Below are 22,615 nucleotides of genomic sequence, written 5' to 3'. Positions count from 1 at the left end.
ACTTTGCTTCACTTAAGTCCTAAATGAACTTTTTCTCATTTCAATTCTTAATTCAAAATTATGTGAAAATGCCAGTTCAAGACACAAGAATAAAAACCTGTCTAGTGTCTGATTCCCTACAGCTGGTCAGATATTCAATTATCTAGCCTAAGTTTTGCTTTTAACAAATTGATGAAATTATAAAGACAATGTTGCACACACCTTTCCCCTTTCACCTTTTTCTAACTGTTTGCCAATCACTGCTCATGCACACACATTCATTCTCCCTTGTGGGAGGAGGGGCTTAGGAGAACGTTTTGGGCTTTAACTGAAAGGGGGGAGGGACTGAGAAGTTGTCTATGTTCAGATTTTTTGGCTAAGTCCTGGATCTTCACAATCCTACCTACAGCACAATTTAAAGGTTTTTTTTAGGCCTGAAAGCATCCAGTACAGAAAAAAACTAATTAAAGTCAGAAAAAACTCGAGAGTAGTCTACAGAGGAAGAAAAAAGAACATAATAAGACACACAACAAAACACAGCCAGTCACACAGACACACCAGAAAGCAATCACACATCTCTAAAAAAGTTAGACAATAAAAGTTAAAATTCATCAACACTGTATGAGAATTTCAAGCTTCAAATATTTTGTCAATACATTTTAAAAGATGAAAAGTAAAATAAAAGTACCGAACAAACACATAGGCTAGAAACGGTGTGCTGTAGGAGTGTACATATAGGCTAAATGTGTGTAAAAATTATGATAATCGTACAGAGCCCCCCCTCTCCCCATCTTTCCTCCAAACATGTGAAAAATGTTAGTTTTGCTCCTCACATAGCAGGCCTGGAGAAATTGGTTAAAACAGTGAGCCCACAGCACTTGACGCTAATCTCGCGAGAGCAGCCCCTCACGGCTGTGCCTGGGCGATGCGATGCTGTTGCTGTGGGTTTGATTGACAGGAAACATGTCGGTGTGGTGGGAGCGAACCGGGATGCAGCTGCTGCCAAGGGAGACAGGGAGTACCTGCATCCAGTCCACACATCAGCACCTTTAAAACCACCAGACTTCCCCCTCAATACGTCTTCTTCTAAACAGCTTCTCTTTTTTTTGGAAACATCCATTTCAAACGAAGGGGCACCCAATGGATGCTGTGGCAAACCGTGTCGTCCCGCTCGGTATCTTCATATTGTGTTTGATTTAGCCTACAACCAGAGACACCTTGATGAAACAGCAGGAACTACGAGGACTGTTGTTGCAATGGAGTCGACTCTCTCACGGCTCAAACCCCGTCTGTAAACCTACGAAATCTCGTTTCATGGCGTTCTGCAGGTTGCTCTGTTCCGTGGGCTTCTCCACATTTCTTTACTGAATTATTTGTTGTTGTTTTTATTTATTTTTTTCAAAGTGCAAAGGGAAAATAACGACCACTGCTCGCAAAACTATGAACGAGGAGATGACGAAAAGCGAGGAGCAGCATCTTAGTTTGCAGAAAGCCTTGCAGCAGTGCGAGTTGGTGCAAAATATGATTGACATAAGCATTTCTAGTTTGGAGGGTTTACGGACCAAATGTGCCACATCCAACGACTTGACACAAAAAGAGATACGAACGCTGGAGGTAAGCACCATTTGAGCGAACTGACTGAATTTCTGCTGTGCATCTTCATCTAAATCTATACGGGGAGCTGTCACCGCGTCTGTTATATTTCTAGGCCAATACTATGCATCTTTTTCGGTGCCTTTTCAACGATAAACTGGTTTTCTGCTGTCGGTGTTGTCATTGCATACATGTGCACAGATTTCTGGTAAAGCCCACTGCTATCTGTTTTGTGCAGTGCAATAAACCAAGAGGCTACGGGGCTGCAGTGGGCTGTTATAGACTTGCGCATTCTGCAGGTGGCGGGGAGAGAAGGTGGCTCTTCTCCATCAGAATATCTGAGGCAGCCGAGGCCTATAGGCAGACCGTGTTTACAATCCATTACCAATATGCCAGTTTGCGCATCTGTCCTCGCAGCGCATCCAGGCCCTGCTGTTATGCAAGGCGAGCAGATTACTGTAAGGTTTGCAAAATATCGTTATCCGTTTAATTGGCCCGTGGGGTATCCGTAAATTGCGTTACGTAATGGCCATACTATCCCGGTGTTGTGGTTGAGATATCAGACTTGTCTGTTTTTAGACCACTTAAACCAGTCCAACGCCCCCCACCCCCTCCCCTTTACCAGTGAGAGACTGTTACGGGACATAAAATTGCCATAAAGTGCGATAAGGTCACTGGAAACTCACTATTGAGCACCACATACACAGCACAGCGTTAAGGGCCTGTAAGAATGTTATGGCGATGCCTCGGGGGATTAAAACAAATACCATTAAGTGCGATAACGCCATATATACGCCATAAACTCATAATGTGTGTACCATCAACACAAAGTTAAGTCGCAGAGTGAATATAATTGAGAGATATTACATAAAAATAAAGTAGTCCGTTGTGAGTGCCACACACTAACCCCAACCCCACAGGAATATGAGGCTATATGCTATGTTATAAAATATATAGCATGCTGTGTCTGAGCTATTAAGTGAAGTTTGCAAGTGTTGCACAGGCGGGGGACTGAACGTAGTCCTAGAGGAGAGAGAACTAATATTAAGTAGGCTACAAATGTGCTGCCAGAAATGAGCAGGAGTGTGAAGATACATGTTCACTATGTTCCCTGAATGCCTTGCAAAACATTGTGGTTACTGGATTATTTGTGGTAAGCATTCTTTTTTATGTTAAAATATATTATTAGTAGCCTGACAGATCTTTGTGAATGGAATTTTTTTTAAACTAAGATTTGATTGATGAAGTCATGATTTGAACTTTTTGTGGAAACTGAGATAACTTTACCTTTTTACCTTTTTTTCCGGATGAATCCTTAGCTTTTTTTCAAAGTGAAAGTTAAAACATACCCGGATATTATTATCATTTTTTAAAATATGTTTTTATAGAAAATACACATTGGCAATCTTAAAGCGTAAATGATCAGCATGTGCAGACAGGGGCGTAGCACCATATTCTGGACCCTGTAGGCATACGAGCCCTGTATAGTGAGGCCCCCTTTCCCCCCCAGTGTGACATCCCTGGGTGCAGAAATATCTGTACCTACTGTGCTATTCAGTGTTGAAAGGAGTCATAAAAGGGGAAGGGTGTTGTAACTTTACTTTTTGTCGATGGGAAAGTAGTCAGGCTTTTTGGGAAAGCAGAGGAGGGTCTTTTTATTTTTTTCTCAACCTAAATTTATATTTCATTTCAGCCTTCCTTTGCAGTGATGTGAAAAGTTACATAAACATCACAAGACAAGGGTTTTTATTAATTTATAGTGTACATTATAAGTTCCATTAAAAGAAGTGATGGCAATATACATGCATTTGCAGTGACACCCATGTGGCTAAGGAGACCTTGAAGAGATTTTGACAACTGTTGGTGCTGTAGATTGTTTGAATTGTTTTATGAGGCAGTATTTTTTGTATCACTTCTACCAGACTGACATCCCACAAGCATGAAACATGAAACATATTTCTGGTGCCTGCAGAGGGCAGTAATGCAAGGCAGCAAACACAAGAAAACAATTGCAAGCTTGTGTAGACAGTAGGTTCCAAAACATTCACCACGATCTGCGCATCCAGGGTGGTGAGGAAAGGACAAGCAATTTGCGTTGATGGGCTACATCCCCTATTCCAGGCGTATGAGGTGCTGCCGTCAGACAGAAGATATAGGGTGCCGTCCTTACAAACCAACCGGGCTTGCAAATCATTTATTCCTACCAGCATTACACTACTGAATAAGTTAGGGAAAATAACTTGATCGTTTCTGTGTGATAATACTGCACTTTGGTATAATATTAAAATGTCACCGATGATGTTGCACCTTACTATTAGGGGTTAGTGGTCCTGTTGTTGTCTGTGGTCTGTTATCCGTCTGTCTATCTGATGAGCTGTATGGTGCAAGATGAATTTCCGAAAGGATCAATAAATGTCTATCTATAAGTTATTCATCTGTTAATACCTGATCTATTGAATTGAATTTCGGGAATATCAGGAATTAGCATTCATTTGAAATCACGTTTTTGGCCTCTTGATGAATATAAAGTCCAATATTCACTTTACCTTACCTCTGGGGTCTCCATCAACTCCTGAGAAAAAATATATCTGTCCCTTTACTCCGTTACATTCACCAGCTAGTTTCTTTATTGTCTCTCTGTTGTTTATTGCTGGGCAGGTAGCACGCAGTAGGCTTATCTCAATGCTGTTTGGCTAAAAAACAGGTTCTGCAGCTGGAAACAGAGTTAATTAGTTTAGAGCTTGTGGGCCTTTCAATGTAAGAATATTGAATACAGTTAATTCACAAGAAAGAGCACGGTCTAATCTTTCTCAAATCCTCTGAGTTGGAAAGGTGAGTTGCAGTCCTCTTGTTGTCCTAAACGACAAATGAGTTGTCCACCAGGGGTTTTCTTGAGGATCACAATGACGTCAGCCAAACGTAAAGCCTTCCTCGTTAACCTGATCTGTATTGAGTGTGGTGTGTGTGAGAGATTCCTGTACAACATCTCTGTTTTACATCTTTATTATTAACCTAAAGGACCCAGATTGGGCCTCAGACACAATCTGTTAGAGGCGTTGAGCACTGACCTTGCTTTAGACAGAAGCTTTACCAAGAATAGCGGTCTATATCATTACCTGGAAGTGTTGATACTGGTTTCCATTAATATAATTATGCATTGTTGGCGGTATCCCTTGTATACACTGGAATGATCCACGCACATGATGAATTATGTGTTTTTTTTAGGCTTTTATAGCTATGCAGACACATGATGGAGTATGACATGTGATCCAATAATGTAATTCATTTAACAGAAAAGAAAGCAGGTCAAAACAAGTGTTATGCGTTATTAATTCTAATTGAAGTATATAAGACAGAATTTATGTTTATTTAAACAACAAGTGTAGCATCAGCTTTTGTTTTTTTCTTCCAAGGTGGAACCATGGTATTTCTTACTGTAGCTTGGAAGGTTAAAGGTTTCATGTTTGTGCTTGAAGCAAACTAGGACTAGTCTAAAGGCACAAGTGTTTCTATCTGTTCCGAGTGGCCACACTTGAAAGGTGTATGAAAAGCCTCCTGGTAAAGCCTCCTCTTGCCTGAAACGAACTGCATGCCATCCTGATCTTGTACAAAATGGGAATACGGGCGCTGTAAAAGTTCAAACCCTACCTTACTTTCCCCTGTGACCAATTGCTGTTTAGAGTGGGCATGATTGTCACATTGTCTTATTCTTCTTTTAAGTTGATATGGTGAACTTGTGAGTTTACACTATGCTACCTGGCATATATGTCCAATATTCACTTTACTTTTATCTCTGTTTTTGGTCTCCTGAGGGAAATATGTGGCTTTTCCGCTGCTAAATGCTCCACTATGTTAACCAGCAAGTTGCAAACTGTGTCTGTCTGCTGTTTAGTGCTGAGCAGGAAATGTACAGTGTGTTTTTAAAGTTTTTTTTCACTGAAAACAGTTGCCTGCTGCGGCTGAAGTACATTACTAAATCATTGGAGTACAATTTTCACATGATTCTGCTTCAATACGATTTATTGGTCTGAATCTTGTTGATCTGTGGACAATCAGCTATGTCTAAAACCATTGTGTTCCCTTGACATTAAACTTTGCTTTTATTTTAAAAATTCACAGTAGCAATGAGATCATGATTTTATTTTGGTGTTTGGGCCTCTTCAGGTTTATGAATATGCTTTCAATTAATAATAATATGAATAATTATTATAATAATAAATGTCTTTAGGATCTAGCACCTATGTATCAGTGCACTGATAATGCCTTTACACATGTGATGTATTTCCTAGTTAAACTTTAACATATACCAGTTTGGTTGCTTAACCCTCCTGTTGTCCTCGGGTCAAATTTGACCCCTTTTTAAAAGTTTCTACATCAGAAATGTGGGATTCTTTCATCCAAATTGTCCAAAAATGACATGGATGGTTCCATACCATGTTCCTTGCAAATTAAATGAAGTATCAGTTCACTACTTTATTGAATTTTGGGTGTTTTATTTTTCTTTCAAAACAGTATCCTCAAACTAAACTTTGACAAAACACAAAAAATTTATATAATTTCATATAAGTTACCATGAATTTGAGAAAAAAAAAAATTGTGTAAAACTAGTGGTAATACATTGGTGGGAATGGTGTGTACACTATACTGGTAGTAGTATAAAAGAAACAATCAAACATCAAAAAAGCGATAAAAGTGTTCAATTTCAGTTTTGACCCGGGTGGACAACCCAAGGGTTAATTACTAATTGTACTAATTATTCATTATTAGCCCTCTGAGGTCTAAGGGCATTTTTACATATCTTCTTGAATTCTCCTTTTAAAAGGTATTTGCATATAACCTGATACCCATGTGTTTCATATAAAAATGTACTATTGAGTGCTCAGTGTAAACAAAACCTTTTTTTTTTTAACTCTTTAAACTCTAAAGTTGAGTAACTTCCTTTTTCTCTTTCCTCTCCCTTACCTATTAATACTGTTTTACATGTTTAGTGAAGTAAGGCCTAATAACACTTGAGATTGTATTCTTTAAGAACGGCAGCTTCTTTGTGTCTTGCAGACATTGCAGAGATATTTCAGTCTGGACCAAAGTGGTAGCTCGACTGACCCACAGCTCAACAGACTGGTGTTACCGTTGCGAGAGCCATGCTGCTTCACTGGCTAAAAAGAAATTTAGGATTAGTTGACATTTACTTAAAAATCTATGGGGGTGACTTTTTGAGAAAGATAAACCTTGATAATAGAAGTATTAATTGATACTATTTCTCTCTCACTTATCCTCCTATCATTTGCACTGAATAATACCCAGTTAGACTACTTTATGTCATGCTTTATTGTTGCATTGTCATAAACAAATAACAATGGCAAGATATATTTTAAGTGGATGTAGCCTGAGACCAGTGGTGGAAGAAGTATTCAGATCCTTTACTTAAGTAAAAGTACTAATACCACACTGTAAAAAATACTCTGTTACAAGTAAACGTCCTGGATAGAAAATGTTACTTTAAGTAAAAGTATGTAAGTATTATCAGGAAAATGTACTTAAAGTCTTAAAAGTAAAAGTACTTGATGCAGATAAATCCTCATATTTTGGAACCCGGAAATGATCAAAACAGTTCTGTGTTGAATCGGCTAATCATTTCAGCTGGACATGTAGGCTGTTATATTTTTGGGTAGTTTAATTTATAATAAAACAATGTATTTTATAAACGTGTAACGTATAATGTATTTTGTCGGCAAAAATCTTAATTTGTAAAGTAACTAGTAACTAAAGCTGTCAGATTAATGGAGTGGAGTACAAAGTACAATATTTCTCTGAAATTTTGCAAAACAGAAGTAGAAAGTGGCATGAGAAGAAAAAGTACCTCAAATTTGTACTTAAGTAAATGTACTTAGTTACATTCCACCACTGCATGAGACTTATAGATATTGTAAGACTATGATCAGTAAGAAGTCAACACATTTAGCCAGGTTAAATGTGTGCAGCCGTGGGCAGCTAGTGTAGGGGTTTCTGCATTCAGAGGTGACTTGCGAGTCCCTCCTCCACGGGTTTCTACTTTGGTATGCACTGATTTAGGCCAGTGTATCAAATGTATCATCCTTCAGTCTTCAAGCATCACGTCACCAACTGTGGGCCTGGGCATTATTCTAACATTGTTTTAAGCAGACTGATTTTTTTCAGCTCAAAGTTGCTTCACTATGCTTGCTGTAAATCTTGCTTGTCCTGTTATAGGAAGTAAGTACAGTCAAAACAAAATATATTTTCTTCAACATATTAATTCTTTTCTCTGCAATGTAACTAAAAAGATGTATCAAACTTTAATCATTTGCTTCTGGATGTAGTTAGCTGCTTGTCTACGTGCAGCACACTGTGCTCGAAATAAAAAGTTGCCAGATCACAAAGTAAAATGTACAGTATGCATGTTAACAGTCTGGCTTTCAGTATGGCAGAAAGGGACATGTTTTAATGACTATTAAAGAGTTGTGAACTAGCAAAATATAAGCAGTGGTTTAAATAGTATTCAGATCATTTTCTTAAGTAAAAATAAAAACAGCAATACCACAGTGTAAAAATACTTTATTATACCGTAAGTAAAAGTATTGCATTCAAAATTCTTCTTCAAAAGTACTCAAGTATCTGCTAAATGAACTACATTATCAAATGTTAAAGTACTCATACTGCAGAAAAATGGCTGCTGTGGGTGTCTTACATATTATATTATTATTACTGATGCATTGATGTGTAGGTAACATTTATATTGCAGAGGGCCATGGTTGAGCTAAATACAGTTTGTTAGTTTAATCCATAACGAAAAAACTGATTTAATGTTTTGTGTAAAATCTGTAAAGTAACGAGTAACTCTGGCTGTCAAAACTGTTTATTGCAGAGAAAACTGTTTTCCCATGAGATGTAGAATTCAGTAAATACTGCAAAGTACAACTACCTAAAATTGTACTTAAGTACAACAGTTGAGTTTGTACTAAAACAGGATGCCTTTTGCGGTTGTCCTGAATTATGAGCTGCCTTGTTTGCATAAAATATATGTATTTGATATATTTATAATATAAGCAGGGTTCAAAATGAACTTTTTACCAGCCACTCTATTACCATTGTTTTTTTTGGCTGGTGAGTGAAACAAATCTACCAGCCACTTGCATATTTTACCAACATTTGGCTGGTAGATGGTGCTAATGTTGAAGCCTGAATATAAGTACCAGTATATAGTATAGTAGACTATGCTCTGCATTGTCCCTTTGCATAAAGGGGAAATCCTTTAGTCATTTAGTAATTTATTCAAGCCATAAACTAAAAGTTGTCACTTAATAAGGGGTCAGTCAGCATAAGAAATGGAGTTCAGACTGGCTGTGGAGGAGCAGAGAGCAGAGAGCAGAGAAGAGTGTAGATTGATTATAAAATCTAATGATATGCCTATTCCTGTCTGTGACGACTGACAAGCAGAGATTTTACCAAATAGATTCACAGTAAAAATATATACAACATAAACGCATGATGACATTATTTATTATAATGTATTTTTATATGTATATGACGTATACAATTACTTATGTATTCATCCCATGCATTACTGTTATAATTTCATTGTATATTAATATATTTAATTCTTTATGCATTTATTGAAGATCTATTTAGATTATTTTGTGACCCCATGACCCTAGAGTGAACCCAGCTCTGTCCCACGAAGGACCCTTTCATTATCTCTTTACTTCTCTAGCACAGGTTCACTGCCAGGTCATTGCACTGTCCTCCTACTTACCAAGAAATAGCTCTTCAATTAGCAATACATTTTTAATAGGATGTATTAAATAGAGCAGTGTCATAAATAGGATACTGTTTGCCATATAATTGAAGGCCAGGAGAGGAACGCGCTATTAACTGCAAAACATTTCAGTGTATGTATTACTTTCAACCTAAAATACAGGTAATATGAGAAAATTGTGGGATATGATAATGACAACCTCCCAAAAATGTATTATTAATAAAACTGTGACAAGCTAAATGAATATAAATAATAAAAATAAGTGAATGGGCTTTACACATGAAGTTGACAGCTATACTGGCCTACTTGAATAATCACCTATTACTTTTAATAACAGGGCTACAGTGATAGATTGATAAAAGCATTTTACATGATTCAAACAATTTACAACTACTGTTTTCATAGATTTATTCAACAGTTGGGTTCATTTGTTCAACACAAGCCTCTAGCTGTCATGTTTTTAATTTCATGTTTTTGGTTCAGCATGAAATGTGTTTTGTAGTCCCCCCCCCTTCCCACCGCTGCTCATCATGTTGTTGTCTATTCAATTCAACTCAATTTGATTTATAGTATCAAATCATAACATGAGTTGTCTCAAGACACTTTACACATAGAGTAGGTCTAGACCACACTCTATAATTTACAAACACCCAACAATTCCAGTAATTCCCCCAAGAGCAAGGATTTAGTGTGACAGAGTTGAGGAAAAACTCCCTTTTAGGGAGAAACCTCGGGTGGTGAGGAATACTTCCTTTCAGGGAGAAATCTCGGACAGACCCAGGCTCTTGCCTCTCTTGTGATGAATAGTGGCAATAATAGTCACAATAAAGATAATGGAAATATGACTAGAAATAGTAGTTGTAGTAGTTAATGGCGTAGCAGGGCACTGCAGGGTGTTACAGGGTTTAGCAGGGTGTAGCAAGGCACTGCAGGGCATAGCAGAGCACTGCAGGGCATAGCAGGACAGCTGCAACCATGATTTAGGTGCCACCCTAATCCAAGGAAAACTGCTGGGTGAAAAAACATAAGGACTCCGGGGAATAAGCTCCCCAGAGCTAAGTTAGTAACAAGCATTTCTGGGACATGGATGCACACAGATGGAAAGAGAGAAGAGAGAGGAGCTCAGTGTGTCAAAGGAAGTCCCCCGGCAGTCTGAAACTATAACAGCGTAATTAAGAGCTGGTGCAAGGCAAACGTGAGCCAGTTCTATAAGGGTTGGTAGATGACTCTGATGACTATGAAGAGAAGCAGAGAAGAAAAGGGTGCCGTGTCTGGCGCTATACACCTTTCCCTGCCAGTCTAGGCGAACGCTGCAACTCCTCACTCCCTAACTATAAGCTTTATCAAAGAGGAAAGTTTTAAGTTTACTCTTAAATGTGGTGACGGTGTCTGCCTCCCGGACCCAGACTGGGAGCTGTTTCCACAGGTGAGGAGCCTGGTAGCTGAAGGCTCTGGCTCCTATTTTATTTTTAGAGACTCTAGGCAACACAAGTAACTCTGCATTCTGGGAGCGCAGCGCTCTAGTGGGACAATAAGGTACTATGAGCTCTTCAAGATATGATGGTGCTTGACCATTTAGAGCTTTGTAGGTGAGGAGAAGGATTTTAAATTCAATCCTGGATTTTACAGGAAGCCAATGCAGAGAAGCTAATACAGAAGAAATATGATCTCTTTTCTTAGTTCTTGTCAGAACACGCACTGTAGCATTCTGGATCGGCTGGAGAGTCTTAAGGGACTTATTTGAGCAACCTGATAGTAAGGAATTACAACAGTCCAGCCTGGAAGTAACAAATGCAGGGACTAGTTTTTCAGCATTGTTTTGAGACAGGATGTGCCTAATTTTGGCAATGTCACAAAGGTGAAAAAAGGCTGTTCTTGAGTTCTTTGTTTCAAGTGGGCGTTAAAGGATATATCCTGATCAAAAATAACTCCTAGATTTCTGACAGTAGTGCTGGAGGCCAGGGCAATGCCATCCAGAGTAGCTATATCTTTAGATAATGAGGTTCTGAGGTATTTAGGACCCAGCACAATAACCTTGGTTTTGTCTGAGTTTAACATCAGAAAATTGTAGGTCATCCATGAATTTATATCTTTAATGCATGCTTGAACTGACTGGTATCATCTGGATTGATTGATAGGTATAAGTGGGTGTCATCCACATAACAGTGAAAGTTAATTGAGTGTTTCCTAATAATATTGCCTAGAGGAAGCATATGGTGAATAGAATTGGTCCAAGCACTGAGACTTGTGGAACGCCATGGCTAACTTTAGCATGCCTGGAGGATTCATCGTTAACATTAACATATTGAGATCAATCAGATAAATAGGATTTAAACCAGCTTAGTTTGATTCCTTTAATGCCAACTAAATGTTCCAGTCTCTGTAACAGGATGGTATGGTCAGTAGTGTCGAATGCAGCTAGTAAGACAAGTACAGAGACAAGTCCTTTGTCTGTAGCAGTTAGAAGGTCATTAGTAATTTTCACCAGTGCCGTCTCTGTGCTATGACGCATTCTAAATCATGACTGAAAGTCCTCAAATAAACTATTACTATGTAGAAAGTCACATAACTCATTAGCGACTACCTTCTCAAGGATCTTGGAGAGAAAGGGAAGATTTGATATAGGTATATAGTTGGCTAAGACCTCAGGATACAGGGTGGGTTTTTTCAGACTAGGTTTTAGCACAGCAACATAACCTGTTAATAAAGACATACTGATCATATCTAGTAATGAAGTGTTAAGCATGGGTAACGCTTCTTTAAGTAGCCTTGTCGGTATGGGTAGGTAGATGGCTTAGCTGAAGAGACTTTTAACATTGATTGTTGAAGGTCTATAGGATAAAAGCATTCTAAATATATGTTGGGTCTTGTCGTTCTTTCTAGTGGTCCTGCATTTAAAGGTGAACCGTTAGAAGTTGAGGGAAAGAGGTGATGAATTTTATCTCTAATTATTATTATTATAATTTTATCATTAAAGAAGCTCATGAAGTCATCACTACTCAGAGCTATAGGAATAGATGGCTCAATAGAGCTGTGACTCTCTGTCAGCCTGGCTACAGTGCTGAAAAGAAACCTTGGGTTGTTCTTATTTTCTTCTATTAGTGATGAGTAATAGTATGATCTGGCATTTCTGAGAGCCTTCCTATATGTTTTCAGACTGTCTTGCCAATCTAAACGAGATTCTTCCAGATTGGTAGAACGCCACTTACTTTCAAGTTTTCGTGAGGTTTGTTTTAATTTGAGAGTTTGGGAGTTATGCCAAGGTGCTAGTTTCCTTTGTTTCATCATCTTTTTTTTTTGAGGGGAGCAACAGAGTCTACAGTCGTCTGTAGCGAGGCCGTAGCATCGTCTATATAATTATAAATTTAGTAGGGACTAAAGTTAACATAAGAGTCCTCTGTTATATTAAGGCACGGCATTGAGTTAAATGCTGTTGGAATATCTTCCTTAAATTTAGCTATAGCACTGTCAGATAGGCATCTAGCTTTTATTTAATTTCGTATAATTGGGTAGTAAGAATTCGAAAGTTATTAAAGAATGGTCCGATAATAAAGGATTCTGCGGAAATACTATTAAATCTTCAATTTTGATGCCATATGCCAGCACAAGGTTGAGGGTGTGGTTAAAACAGTGAGTGGCCTTATAATGTAATGTTTTCCATGTTGGATGTAGAAGATTAAGAACAAGGCTTTCAAATGAGTTGTAATTTAGTTTAGGTTTAGGATTAATTAACAGGCATGAATCAAAGATGGCTGCAACTCCCCCTCCTCTGCCAGAGCTTCAATGATTTTGAGTATTAATATGACTGGGAGGAGTGGCTTCATTTAGACTAACATATTCTTCATGGCACAGCCATGTTTCGGTAAGACAGAATAGATCAATTTCATTATCTGATATCAAATTGTTTACTAGTACTGCTTTAGACACGACAGAGATCTAATATTTAATAGTCCACATCTAATAGTCCTATTCTGTTCTATCATTGCAGTGGTAGTTTTAATTCCAATTAGGTTCTTAAGTATAGCTCCTCTTTTGTTTACCTTTGATTTAACTGATCTGAGTCCGGGGACAGACACCGTGGTTATGGAACTAGGAGTGGGCGACTTCTCCAACGGAAGCACAGAGAAGCGCGTAGCACTGCACCTCTGATTACTGATTTCAGCCTTGGGTTGTCATGGTTTATGACCGATAATAGACTCAGTCAGATTTCTTGATATGAGAGCGGCTCATGCCGTCTCTCCTAATCAGACCAGGCTTTCCCCAGAACGCCCTCCAGTTATCTACGTAGCCCACATCATTAGCTGGGCACCACCCCGACAACCAGCGGTGGAAGGATGACATGCAGCTGTACATGTCATCGCTGATCAGGTTTGGCAGGGGTCCAGAGAAAACTACTGAGTCCGACATTGTCTTTGCATATGCACAAAGTGACTTAACATTAATTTTAGTGATCTCCGATTTGCGTAATCGGGGTTATCATTACCACCTACGTGAAGTATGATCTTACTGTATTTACGGTTATCTTTAGACAGCAGTTTTAGATAGGATTCCACATCGCCTGTGTAAAGAGAGACATTTCTGACCCTTTTTAGCACTAAACACTTAACATGTGAATTCAATGTTAACATGGCAGCATCATTTAAAGGTTGATTAACTCAAAGGTGTTAAAATGGTGTAAAATAGGGTTATGGTTACACTGACTATGCCCTCACAGGATGTAATGCTATGATAATCAGATTAATTATTAATGTGTATTGAAGTGTCACCAAGGGCTAATAAAACCTGTGGCTAATATAGTTTTAAAATGACAGAATATAGCAATCACAAAGTGTGATTCATTTCCTTAAATCCATTAAAGTGTAGTTCGTCAGGGACATGATGTTTCCCCTCTGAAGACTTCGTTAAAGAATGTAAGGCAGCTTTATTTGTATAGCACATTTCAGCAAAAAGGCAATTCAAAGTGCTTTACATAAAACATTAAAGAGCAGTTAAAAACATATAACTAGGGGTGTGAATCTTCACTGGTCTCGATTCGAGTACGATTATCCTGTCAACGATTCGATCTGATTTGATATCCCGATGCACCATGATGCATCACCTCCTCAATGTTATTATTTATTGACATGGTTTTCATCAACAAATTCAAGCAGTCAGATATGTATGAACTCCCCTTTTTTTTATTGTATCTGCTCTTAAAAAGACACTTCCTGAATGTAACGGAGTCTGAACACAACAGACAACAGACAAAAGGCAAAAACTAAAAAAGCAGCGACAAGAAAATCAACAAGTGACATCAGTAGGCAATAATCGATTATGGTCTGTCACTGCATCGATGCAGAATCGTCCACTTCCGCATCGCAATGCATCGATGCAATGATTCATTTCAACACCCCTAATAAAAACAGCTAAAATAGAATAAGACAAGAATAAAAGTTACAGTGCAGTGTAAGAAATTAACAATTTCTTGAAAAAAAAAATGCCGCATCAAAAAGAAAAGTCTTCAGCCTTGAATTAGAAGAACTGAGAGTTGCAGCGGACTTGCAGTTTTCTGGGACTTTGTTCTAGATATGTGGTACTTAAAAAAAGTGAACGATGCTTCTCCATGTTTAGTTCAGACTCTGGGGACAGATAGCAGACCTGTCCCAGACAACCTGAGAGGTCCGGATGGTTCATAGTGTAGCAGCAGATCAGACATGTATTTTAGTCCTAAACCATTTAATGCTTTACAAACCAAAAGTAATATTTTAATACCAATTCTTTGAGACAGGAAGCCAGTGTAAAGACCTCAAAACTGGAGTGATGTGATCCACTTTCAATGTCTTAGGGAGGACTCGAGCAGCAGCGTTCTGAATCAGCTGCAGCTGTCTAATGATTTTTTAGGGAGACTTGTAAAGACACCGCTACAGTAGTGAAGTCTACTGAAGATAAAAGCATGGACAAGTTTTTCCAAATCCTGCTGAGACATAATTCCTTTAACCCTTGATATAATATTAAGATGATAATAGGCTGACTTAAAATTGTCTTAATGTGGCTTTTGGTATTCAGTTCTGAGTCCATGACTACACCAAGAAAACGGAGAGGTTGAAATGTTTGTTTATGAACATAGCCGGCCACGTGTAAATGTAGCATGAAGCTAAGCGCCGACTTGTTCCTCTGGCTCGATTGAAAAGTCAGTTCCTCTGGCTACAAAAACAACCACCTCAATTTTGTCTTTGTTTAATTTAAGAAAGTTCTGGCACATCCAATCGTCGATTTGTTCAATGCACTTACTCAGTGTTTGTATTGGACCATAATTCCCTGGTGATATGGTTATGGAAATATGTGTGATGTCTGCATAATCATCGTAACTTATATTGTTGGAAGGAGGCATATTTTAGATTTATTATGTTTGCCTAAATAATAAGTAGGTCAAAGGTTAGTGCGAGAAAATTGTTGCCAAATCTGGCGGGATTGAGAGTCTTTCTCTCAAACTCTTTGGTAGAATTTAAACTTGTTCCACACGGTCTATGGATTCTCAATTTATAACCTGCCTCCACTGTCCAAATAACAATTTTTTAACCAATGAAGTCCCTAACTTCTTTTTGCAAGGGCAACCACGCCATGATAGCAGCAGAAAAAGTTGTAGACAAAACAATGCAAAATCAGGCAAACAGATTAAACAATATAAAAGAACAAAACTAAGAAGGGTAAAATGAGGCTAACAATCCCTTATTTTTTTTAAAAGAAAGAGGTTTTGAAAAATCCACTGTAAAGACCTGTAAATAAGGTGTAAACAATGTTGTTTGTGGTGCTCTAAAAATGGTGTTTGAACAACTTCTCTTTCCAGAAGTAAAATCATGGTCCCATATGACTTCTGTGGCAACTATTTTCTTCCAAAATTGAAATTAGACACAACATTGAATTCATGTATAATCTGTATGTTGCTGTGGTTTAATTGTATCCTGCAGCTTTAATATTTTTTATAAAGATAAGCAAGCTTTTCAAACGCTACAAAAACAGTCAAAACTTCAGTATTCTTTTTGTGTTTTGTGTTTATGTATTTTGCATCAGTATTACATCAGTATACAGTTGAACCCCGAAAAGACCATAAATGCAGGGCTATGTCCAGTTGTTGGTTTACTGTCTACACATAGTGATGAGGTCACTGTATATGGTCCTCTTGTTCTCAGGGGAAGTTGGTAAAGTACTTCAGCCGCCAGCTGTCCTGTAAGTGCAAAGTGGCCTTAGAGGAGCGCAGTGTCGAGCTGGAGGACTTCCCTCGCCTCGGCCACTGGTTCCGCATCGTCAACTTGAGGAAGGAGGTCACAGAGGTAAATATGTCCAGCCAGATGCTCATCTTATCTCCCATAATAATAGTTTGAGAATGTTAGATATTTTTACTCAGATATAAAATCTGGTATCTGATAATGAATAGATTGGTAACAGAGAGTGCTGTCTAACAAAATCTCCCCTAGGTGTTAAATTGTTTTGACATCTGATGACTGTGAAGGCTATATAATATGATTTACATCATTTTCATAATCATCAAACCATCTAGTGACTGCTTGTGTCTTTTATGGAAACATCTGCATTTGTTGCATGTTTCTTCCATAGTTTTAGGTATTTCCTTTATTTTGTCTCCTGTCTGAAGTCACCTGTGTTCACCGTTCACATTCTTTACTAGAAAGTGATCACTAAATGGCTAAGTTGGTTAACTTGAGTGTGCAATGTGTGTGATTTATTTTTAGTTTGGTGTTTGTTTTTTCATTTTTGAATTGATGAGCTAAGCCATATTATTTTGGCTAACATTGATACCATGTTAGTGAGTCAGGGCATTTGCATGTCAACTTTTTTCGCTTTATTATTTTCTCTCTTTTCTCTCTCAAGCCGCAGCAACCCCCTTTGCTGAATGTTCCAGCCAGTGCAGTAGTGTTTTAAGCTGCAGTTCCTCTAAAGGTCAACTTTTCTCTTGAAATAGAAATTTTACACTCTCAATAGTTACTATCACATCTTCTAATGTTTGTTTTGGTTTGAGAAATAATTGTTTCATTAATGAGCCATTGAAGCTTAAATTTGATTTCCAGGCATTTTTACTTGATCAGCAGGTGTCTCAGCCCATTACAGTCAGCCAAGGGGGTTGCAGCTTTTTTGACTTTAAAATGTAGGTGTGTTTCATTTGTGGCAAGAGATAAACCCAAATCCATGCATTAAAAGCTCAACAAACAATCCGGCGTTTTTACAGTCATCACCTCTTTCCATTCTTAAAGCTACATTGTGTAAGAATTTCTGTTAGTAAAGTATCAGTGCTATCGTTATTCTGTATATTGTACGAGATTAATAGTGTAAGGCAATGTTTACAGCGTAGGAGAGAAGCAACGGAGGTTCGTGTTTTTAATATATTTCTCTGAGCAGTATGAACAATCATGTCAATGAAACCGAAATTAGCTCTTAGTATCTCCATCATTTACACGCAGCTGTTCTAGCTGTAGCTAGTCTGTGTTACAACTCCATTACGTGAGTTGTCTGCCAGGGAAATCACAACACATATGATTACATTTATGTTACAAGGTAGGTTGATGCGAGGAAAAGTATTCTAGACGTCGTTTCACATTATGCACAACCATGCTATAGTTAGTCAAGCAACTATAACACTTTGAATTTACACAAATAGGCAGAATTACCTTTTGAGAAGAAAGCAGGCAACTTCGGCGTCCCTTTTTAAAATCCTTGCTCGTTATGAGCTCTTTCAAGCCACTCCAATATTAACTTTGGTGTTGTTGCTGTGCCGGTCGCGTTGTTGTTTTAATTCTCTTTTTAACTTCCTTGGCGACTTCGTTATTTTCTCCCCCTCCCTGGCATTCGTCACGATGCCACGGAGTTTAAAAGTGCGAAAGGCAGAGGTATGTCCCTCTTTGGCTAACGTATTTTAAAGATGGAGGTGCAACATGGCGGCCATCATTCGAGCGAGTCGCTCGTATGTATTCTGAATGATTCTGAATGGCAGATTCTACGCGTACGACAGTACTTTGATTAGTTGGTGGAAGTAATTACACATGAATATTTGTGAAAGAATAAAGAGATTTTTGCTAAGAATCAACTCAAAAAATTACACAATGGAGCTTTAACTGACAAACTGATTACGAATATAATATAACGACATAATCACTGAAAACGGTAAATATTTTCTCCACGTCTTTTCATTGTCATTGGAGGCTGCCAAAGTGCTTCTTTAACTGTAAACCATGCGATCCATCTATTAATATAAGATCTTAACCATGTGTGTGTCATGTGTTTGCATATGTATGTGTTTTTGCAGGAGATGAGCCCAGGTGAGGTAACCCTGGAGGGCCTGCTGGAGATGAGCGAGGAGCAGGTGTGTGAGCTGCTGCAGAAGTTTGGTGCCAACGAAGAGGAGTGCGCCCGACTCAACGCCTCCCTCTCCTGCCTCAGAAAGGCCCACCAGCTCGGTAAGGGTCCACCCAAAACACACAGAGATGCGCTCACACAGAAACACACACATTCACAGAAACGCCTGCATTTAAAGCTATAGTGCATAGTTTCTGTTGCCCCTATGAGGAATTCTAAGTAATGACAACAACAGTGTCGGTGCATCCACACGATGCAAGCTTTCGGTGATCGCCCACCACCCCCACCCCTCCTCCACTCAGTTGCTAGTAGCGTTTAACCGTCTAATCAATGAGGACACAAAGGATTAAAAAAACATGATGGCGTCTTCAGACGGGGTAATTATCTTGTAATTTTTATGACCTCTTCGTCTCCAAACATACAGAGAAATACAGGGAGAGTTGTGTAGAGCTGAAAGTCTTAATTAGCTTTGTAGCAACTCATTTGACAATGGCTTGAATGTAACAGGCGTTCATTAATATAAAATAGTTGTGCACTAAAGCTTTAAATGTCCTTTAGAGTTATCAGCATTTACCGATACTGTGTGTAAAATTACATTCCCAACTCATTTGAAATGTAGATTTTTTTTAATAAACTTCTGCCTAGCTTGAAATGATCCGCTGTGCGCGCTAACAAAGACACTCTTTATAAGTAGACTTTTTTTTTTAGGTGATTGACAGTAAGTGGAAAAACAGTACAACAAGTAATGCCAGCAGTAATGTTATCTGTCAAAAGGACAAACCAGCTAAACTTCTGGTTGTTTCACCCTAAAATAAAAATTGTATATGCAGTACTTAACTTTGACATTCATCAAAAACATGCCATACATTTTATTAGATTATTTCCTCTATTGATGCTGCCATTGATTGCCATCAATTTATCTTTTCAGGATGTTAAAATCTTGTGTCTTGCTTGAGGTAAACAGTACACTATAGAGAACACTTAATCATCCTTATTTATTATGTTTTCTAATGTATATATATATATATATATATATATACAGTACAGGCCACAAGTTTGGACACACCTTCTCATTCAATGTGTTTCTTTATTTTCATGACTATTTACATTGTAGATTCTCACTGAAGGCATCAAAACTATGAATGAACACATATGGAATTATGTACTTAACAAAAAAGTGTGAAATAACTGAAAACATGTCTTATATTTTAGATTCTTCTAAGTAGCCACCCTTTGCTTTTTTTGATAACTCTGCAAACCCTTGGTGTTCTCTCAATGAGCTTCATGAGGTAGTCACCTGAAATGGTTTTCACTTCACAGGTGTGCTTTGTCAGGGTTAATTGGTGGACTTTTTTCCCTTATTAATAAAAAAGCAAAGGGTGGCTACTTTGAAGAATCTAAAATATAAGACATGTTTTCAGTTATTTAACACTTTTTTGTTAAGTACATAATTCCATATGTGTTCATTCATAGTTTTGATGCCTTCAGTGAGAATCTACAATGTAAATAGTCATGAAAATAAAAAGGAAACGCATTGAATGAGAAGGTGTGTCCAAACTTTTGGCCTGTACTGTATATATGTATAAATAAAAATAATATAATCACCAATCACTTTTTGCAGTGTAATACAGTGCAGGGACCATTGTGGAAAATTCTCTCTGGTACATTCAAGGAAACACTGCCATTTGAGACTTGAGTGCCAAATACTGAAGAGCAATTTATTTTTGTTAAAATTATTTTTTGAGGCATTTTATGCTTTTGTTAGACAGTTAACAGTAGAGAACTGACTGGAAATAAGAGGACAGAGATTTTATAATTAATGTTATACAGTTTATTGATCCCCAGTGGGGAAATTACAGTTTACACTCTGTTTGTTAGAAATCACTACACACAGGCCTGAAATACACATGCTCTACACAATAGACATGCTCAGGACCTATTCATGCACAAATGGAGAGATGTCAGAGTGAGTGGGCTGCCAGTGCTCCGGTTCCCAACCCAAGTCCCTACGGACTGGGCTACTGCCATCCCCCCAAATGAGATAGGCTGACATGCAACAAAGGTCTCCAGCTGGACTCAAACTTGTGTCTTAAACCTATAGGCAACCAGTATGCAACTAATAGTAACTTATTTAATTTCATTTTGTAACTAAATTCTTATAATTGTTTTCACAACAGGAGTGTTTACTTGTTACTTGTCCTCTGGGCCTGATTTTCCAACAACATGGCTTATGAATTCTTTACTTTTGGCAGTCAACTTGCAAATCTTAGACGTTGGAGGATCATTAAACTTGACAATATGTCTTTGAGAAACAAATAATGTGAGTGTAAATATGATTTAGTACTTATGTTAAATATCTGCAATTAGATTTTTATATAAACAGGTAATCAATCTAAAAAATCTATAGAATGGTTCATTAACTGGCTTGCAGTGATGTAAATATTTGCAATTTGTAGTTAATGAGCCAAAACATAGTGATGCACAGTAAAATAGCAGAAGGATGCTTGTTTACATCCTATACTATATTCAGCAGGAACCAACAATTACCTCATTATCCCGCTCTATGAGATGTGTATACATAAGATGTGTGATATGCATTTTGCCATTTTTTTTTATGAATTCAGAAAAGGTAAATTGTTTTTTAGCTAGAGATGATGAGATGATATATACAGTAGCTGCCTTTTATTATGTGTGTATCTATTCCTTATCAAGAGTGTAGTCTGTAGTACAGTAAATAGGCCACAGTGTTAAATAAAGACTAACCCTAACAACAAAACAACAAATGAAACCCTACTATAAAGAATATAAGGTGTATAAAAAATACAAAATCAATGATATTTATATTTTGATAACATATGCATGATAGGTGCAATAGGAGCATGAGGTGACACATATGACACTAATCATCAATTACATGATTATGTCATATCATAAATATAGTATTATCTCAATATATATAGTAATATAGTATTCAGTGTTCAGATGATTGTGTTTGTGTAAATGATGCGGATATTAAAAAAGAAAGCTTTGTAATACATAAAAGTGGCAACAAAAAAAGTTCATTATTTTATGTCACAAAACAAAGTTTATTAGTGATCTGTGACATTATCTTTGAATTCTTCATGCCCTCACCAAAACCATTGTGTATATTTATTATGCCTTTATTAATGAACTATAAAAACGAGACTAGAATTTACAGCAGTCATCATCTGTAGAATGTAACAAAAATGTGACCTCATTTCTGATTTCAGTCAGAAAACGTTACCTTAATTAACTCAGCATTCATTAAGTTAAAATACATACATATATGCTAGTTAGTTTTGCTGTGGCGTTAATTCACTGCCAGTCCAAGAGATAATTTATTAAATACACCGTATGCCCAGTATGTTTGTGTTTCGGTAGGTGGCACTGTTTTCTTCATATGTTTAGCCTAGAATCTACTGAACCTACTTGTGAGGCAGACAATTCATGTTTTTCAGAAATAAGACACATGTTTAGAGCAACAGCTTTCATGATGTCAAAAATCACTACTATGGTATAATGAATCATTATTGCAACAATCATTGACAGCAATTTAAAATATTTGTGGGGTGTTACTTCAAATGCCTGTGTCATGCATTTATGTGATCATGTAAAAGAATAAAAGAAGAAGACTTATGTGAAGCAGAAAGACATGAAGCAAAAAATACCATGTATGATGGTCTTTTTGCTCTTTTGACATCATTTGAAAACTGCACCACTTCTCCTTTACAGTAGTTGTTTAATTGTACTGTATCATAATGTATTCATTATTAGATTATTTTTTTTACCAGTTAGAATTGACAAGTTACTCTTTACATTTTTATTAGTACAAGGACTTAATATATAAATCACATTTATCAACTCACATTCAACCTGAGCAGAGCTCTAATCAGCCTGAGGACA

At 37.5% G+C, this 22,615-nt stretch overlaps 1 protein-coding gene across 1 annotated transcript in view; it reads left to right on the top strand.

Moving 5' to 3' along the window:
• Positions 1-930: 930 nt before the first annotated feature.
• The window catches only part of ksr2 (kinase suppressor of ras 2), a 97,441-nt gene continuing 75,756 nt past the window's right edge, over positions 931-22,615 (top strand). The window contains exons 1-3 of the mRNA XM_028578477.1: positions 931-1,593; positions 16,516-16,656; positions 18,642-18,792. Of these exons, the coding sequence (XP_028434278.1) occupies positions 1,420-1,593; positions 16,516-16,656; positions 18,642-18,792 (466 nt within the window). The 5' untranslated portion in view covers positions 931-1,419. The remainder of the gene's footprint in view (positions 1,594-16,515; positions 16,657-18,641; positions 18,793-22,615) is intronic.

This window comes from Perca flavescens, chromosome 5 (genome assembly GCF_004354835.1).
Source record: "Perca flavescens isolate YP-PL-M2 chromosome 5, PFLA_1.0, whole genome shotgun sequence".
Taxonomy (NCBI): Eukaryota; Metazoa; Chordata; class Actinopteri; order Perciformes; family Percidae; genus Perca; species Perca flavescens.
The sequence above is the reverse complement of the archived record's forward strand: the minus strand, read 5'-3'. Positions and strand labels throughout refer to the sequence as shown.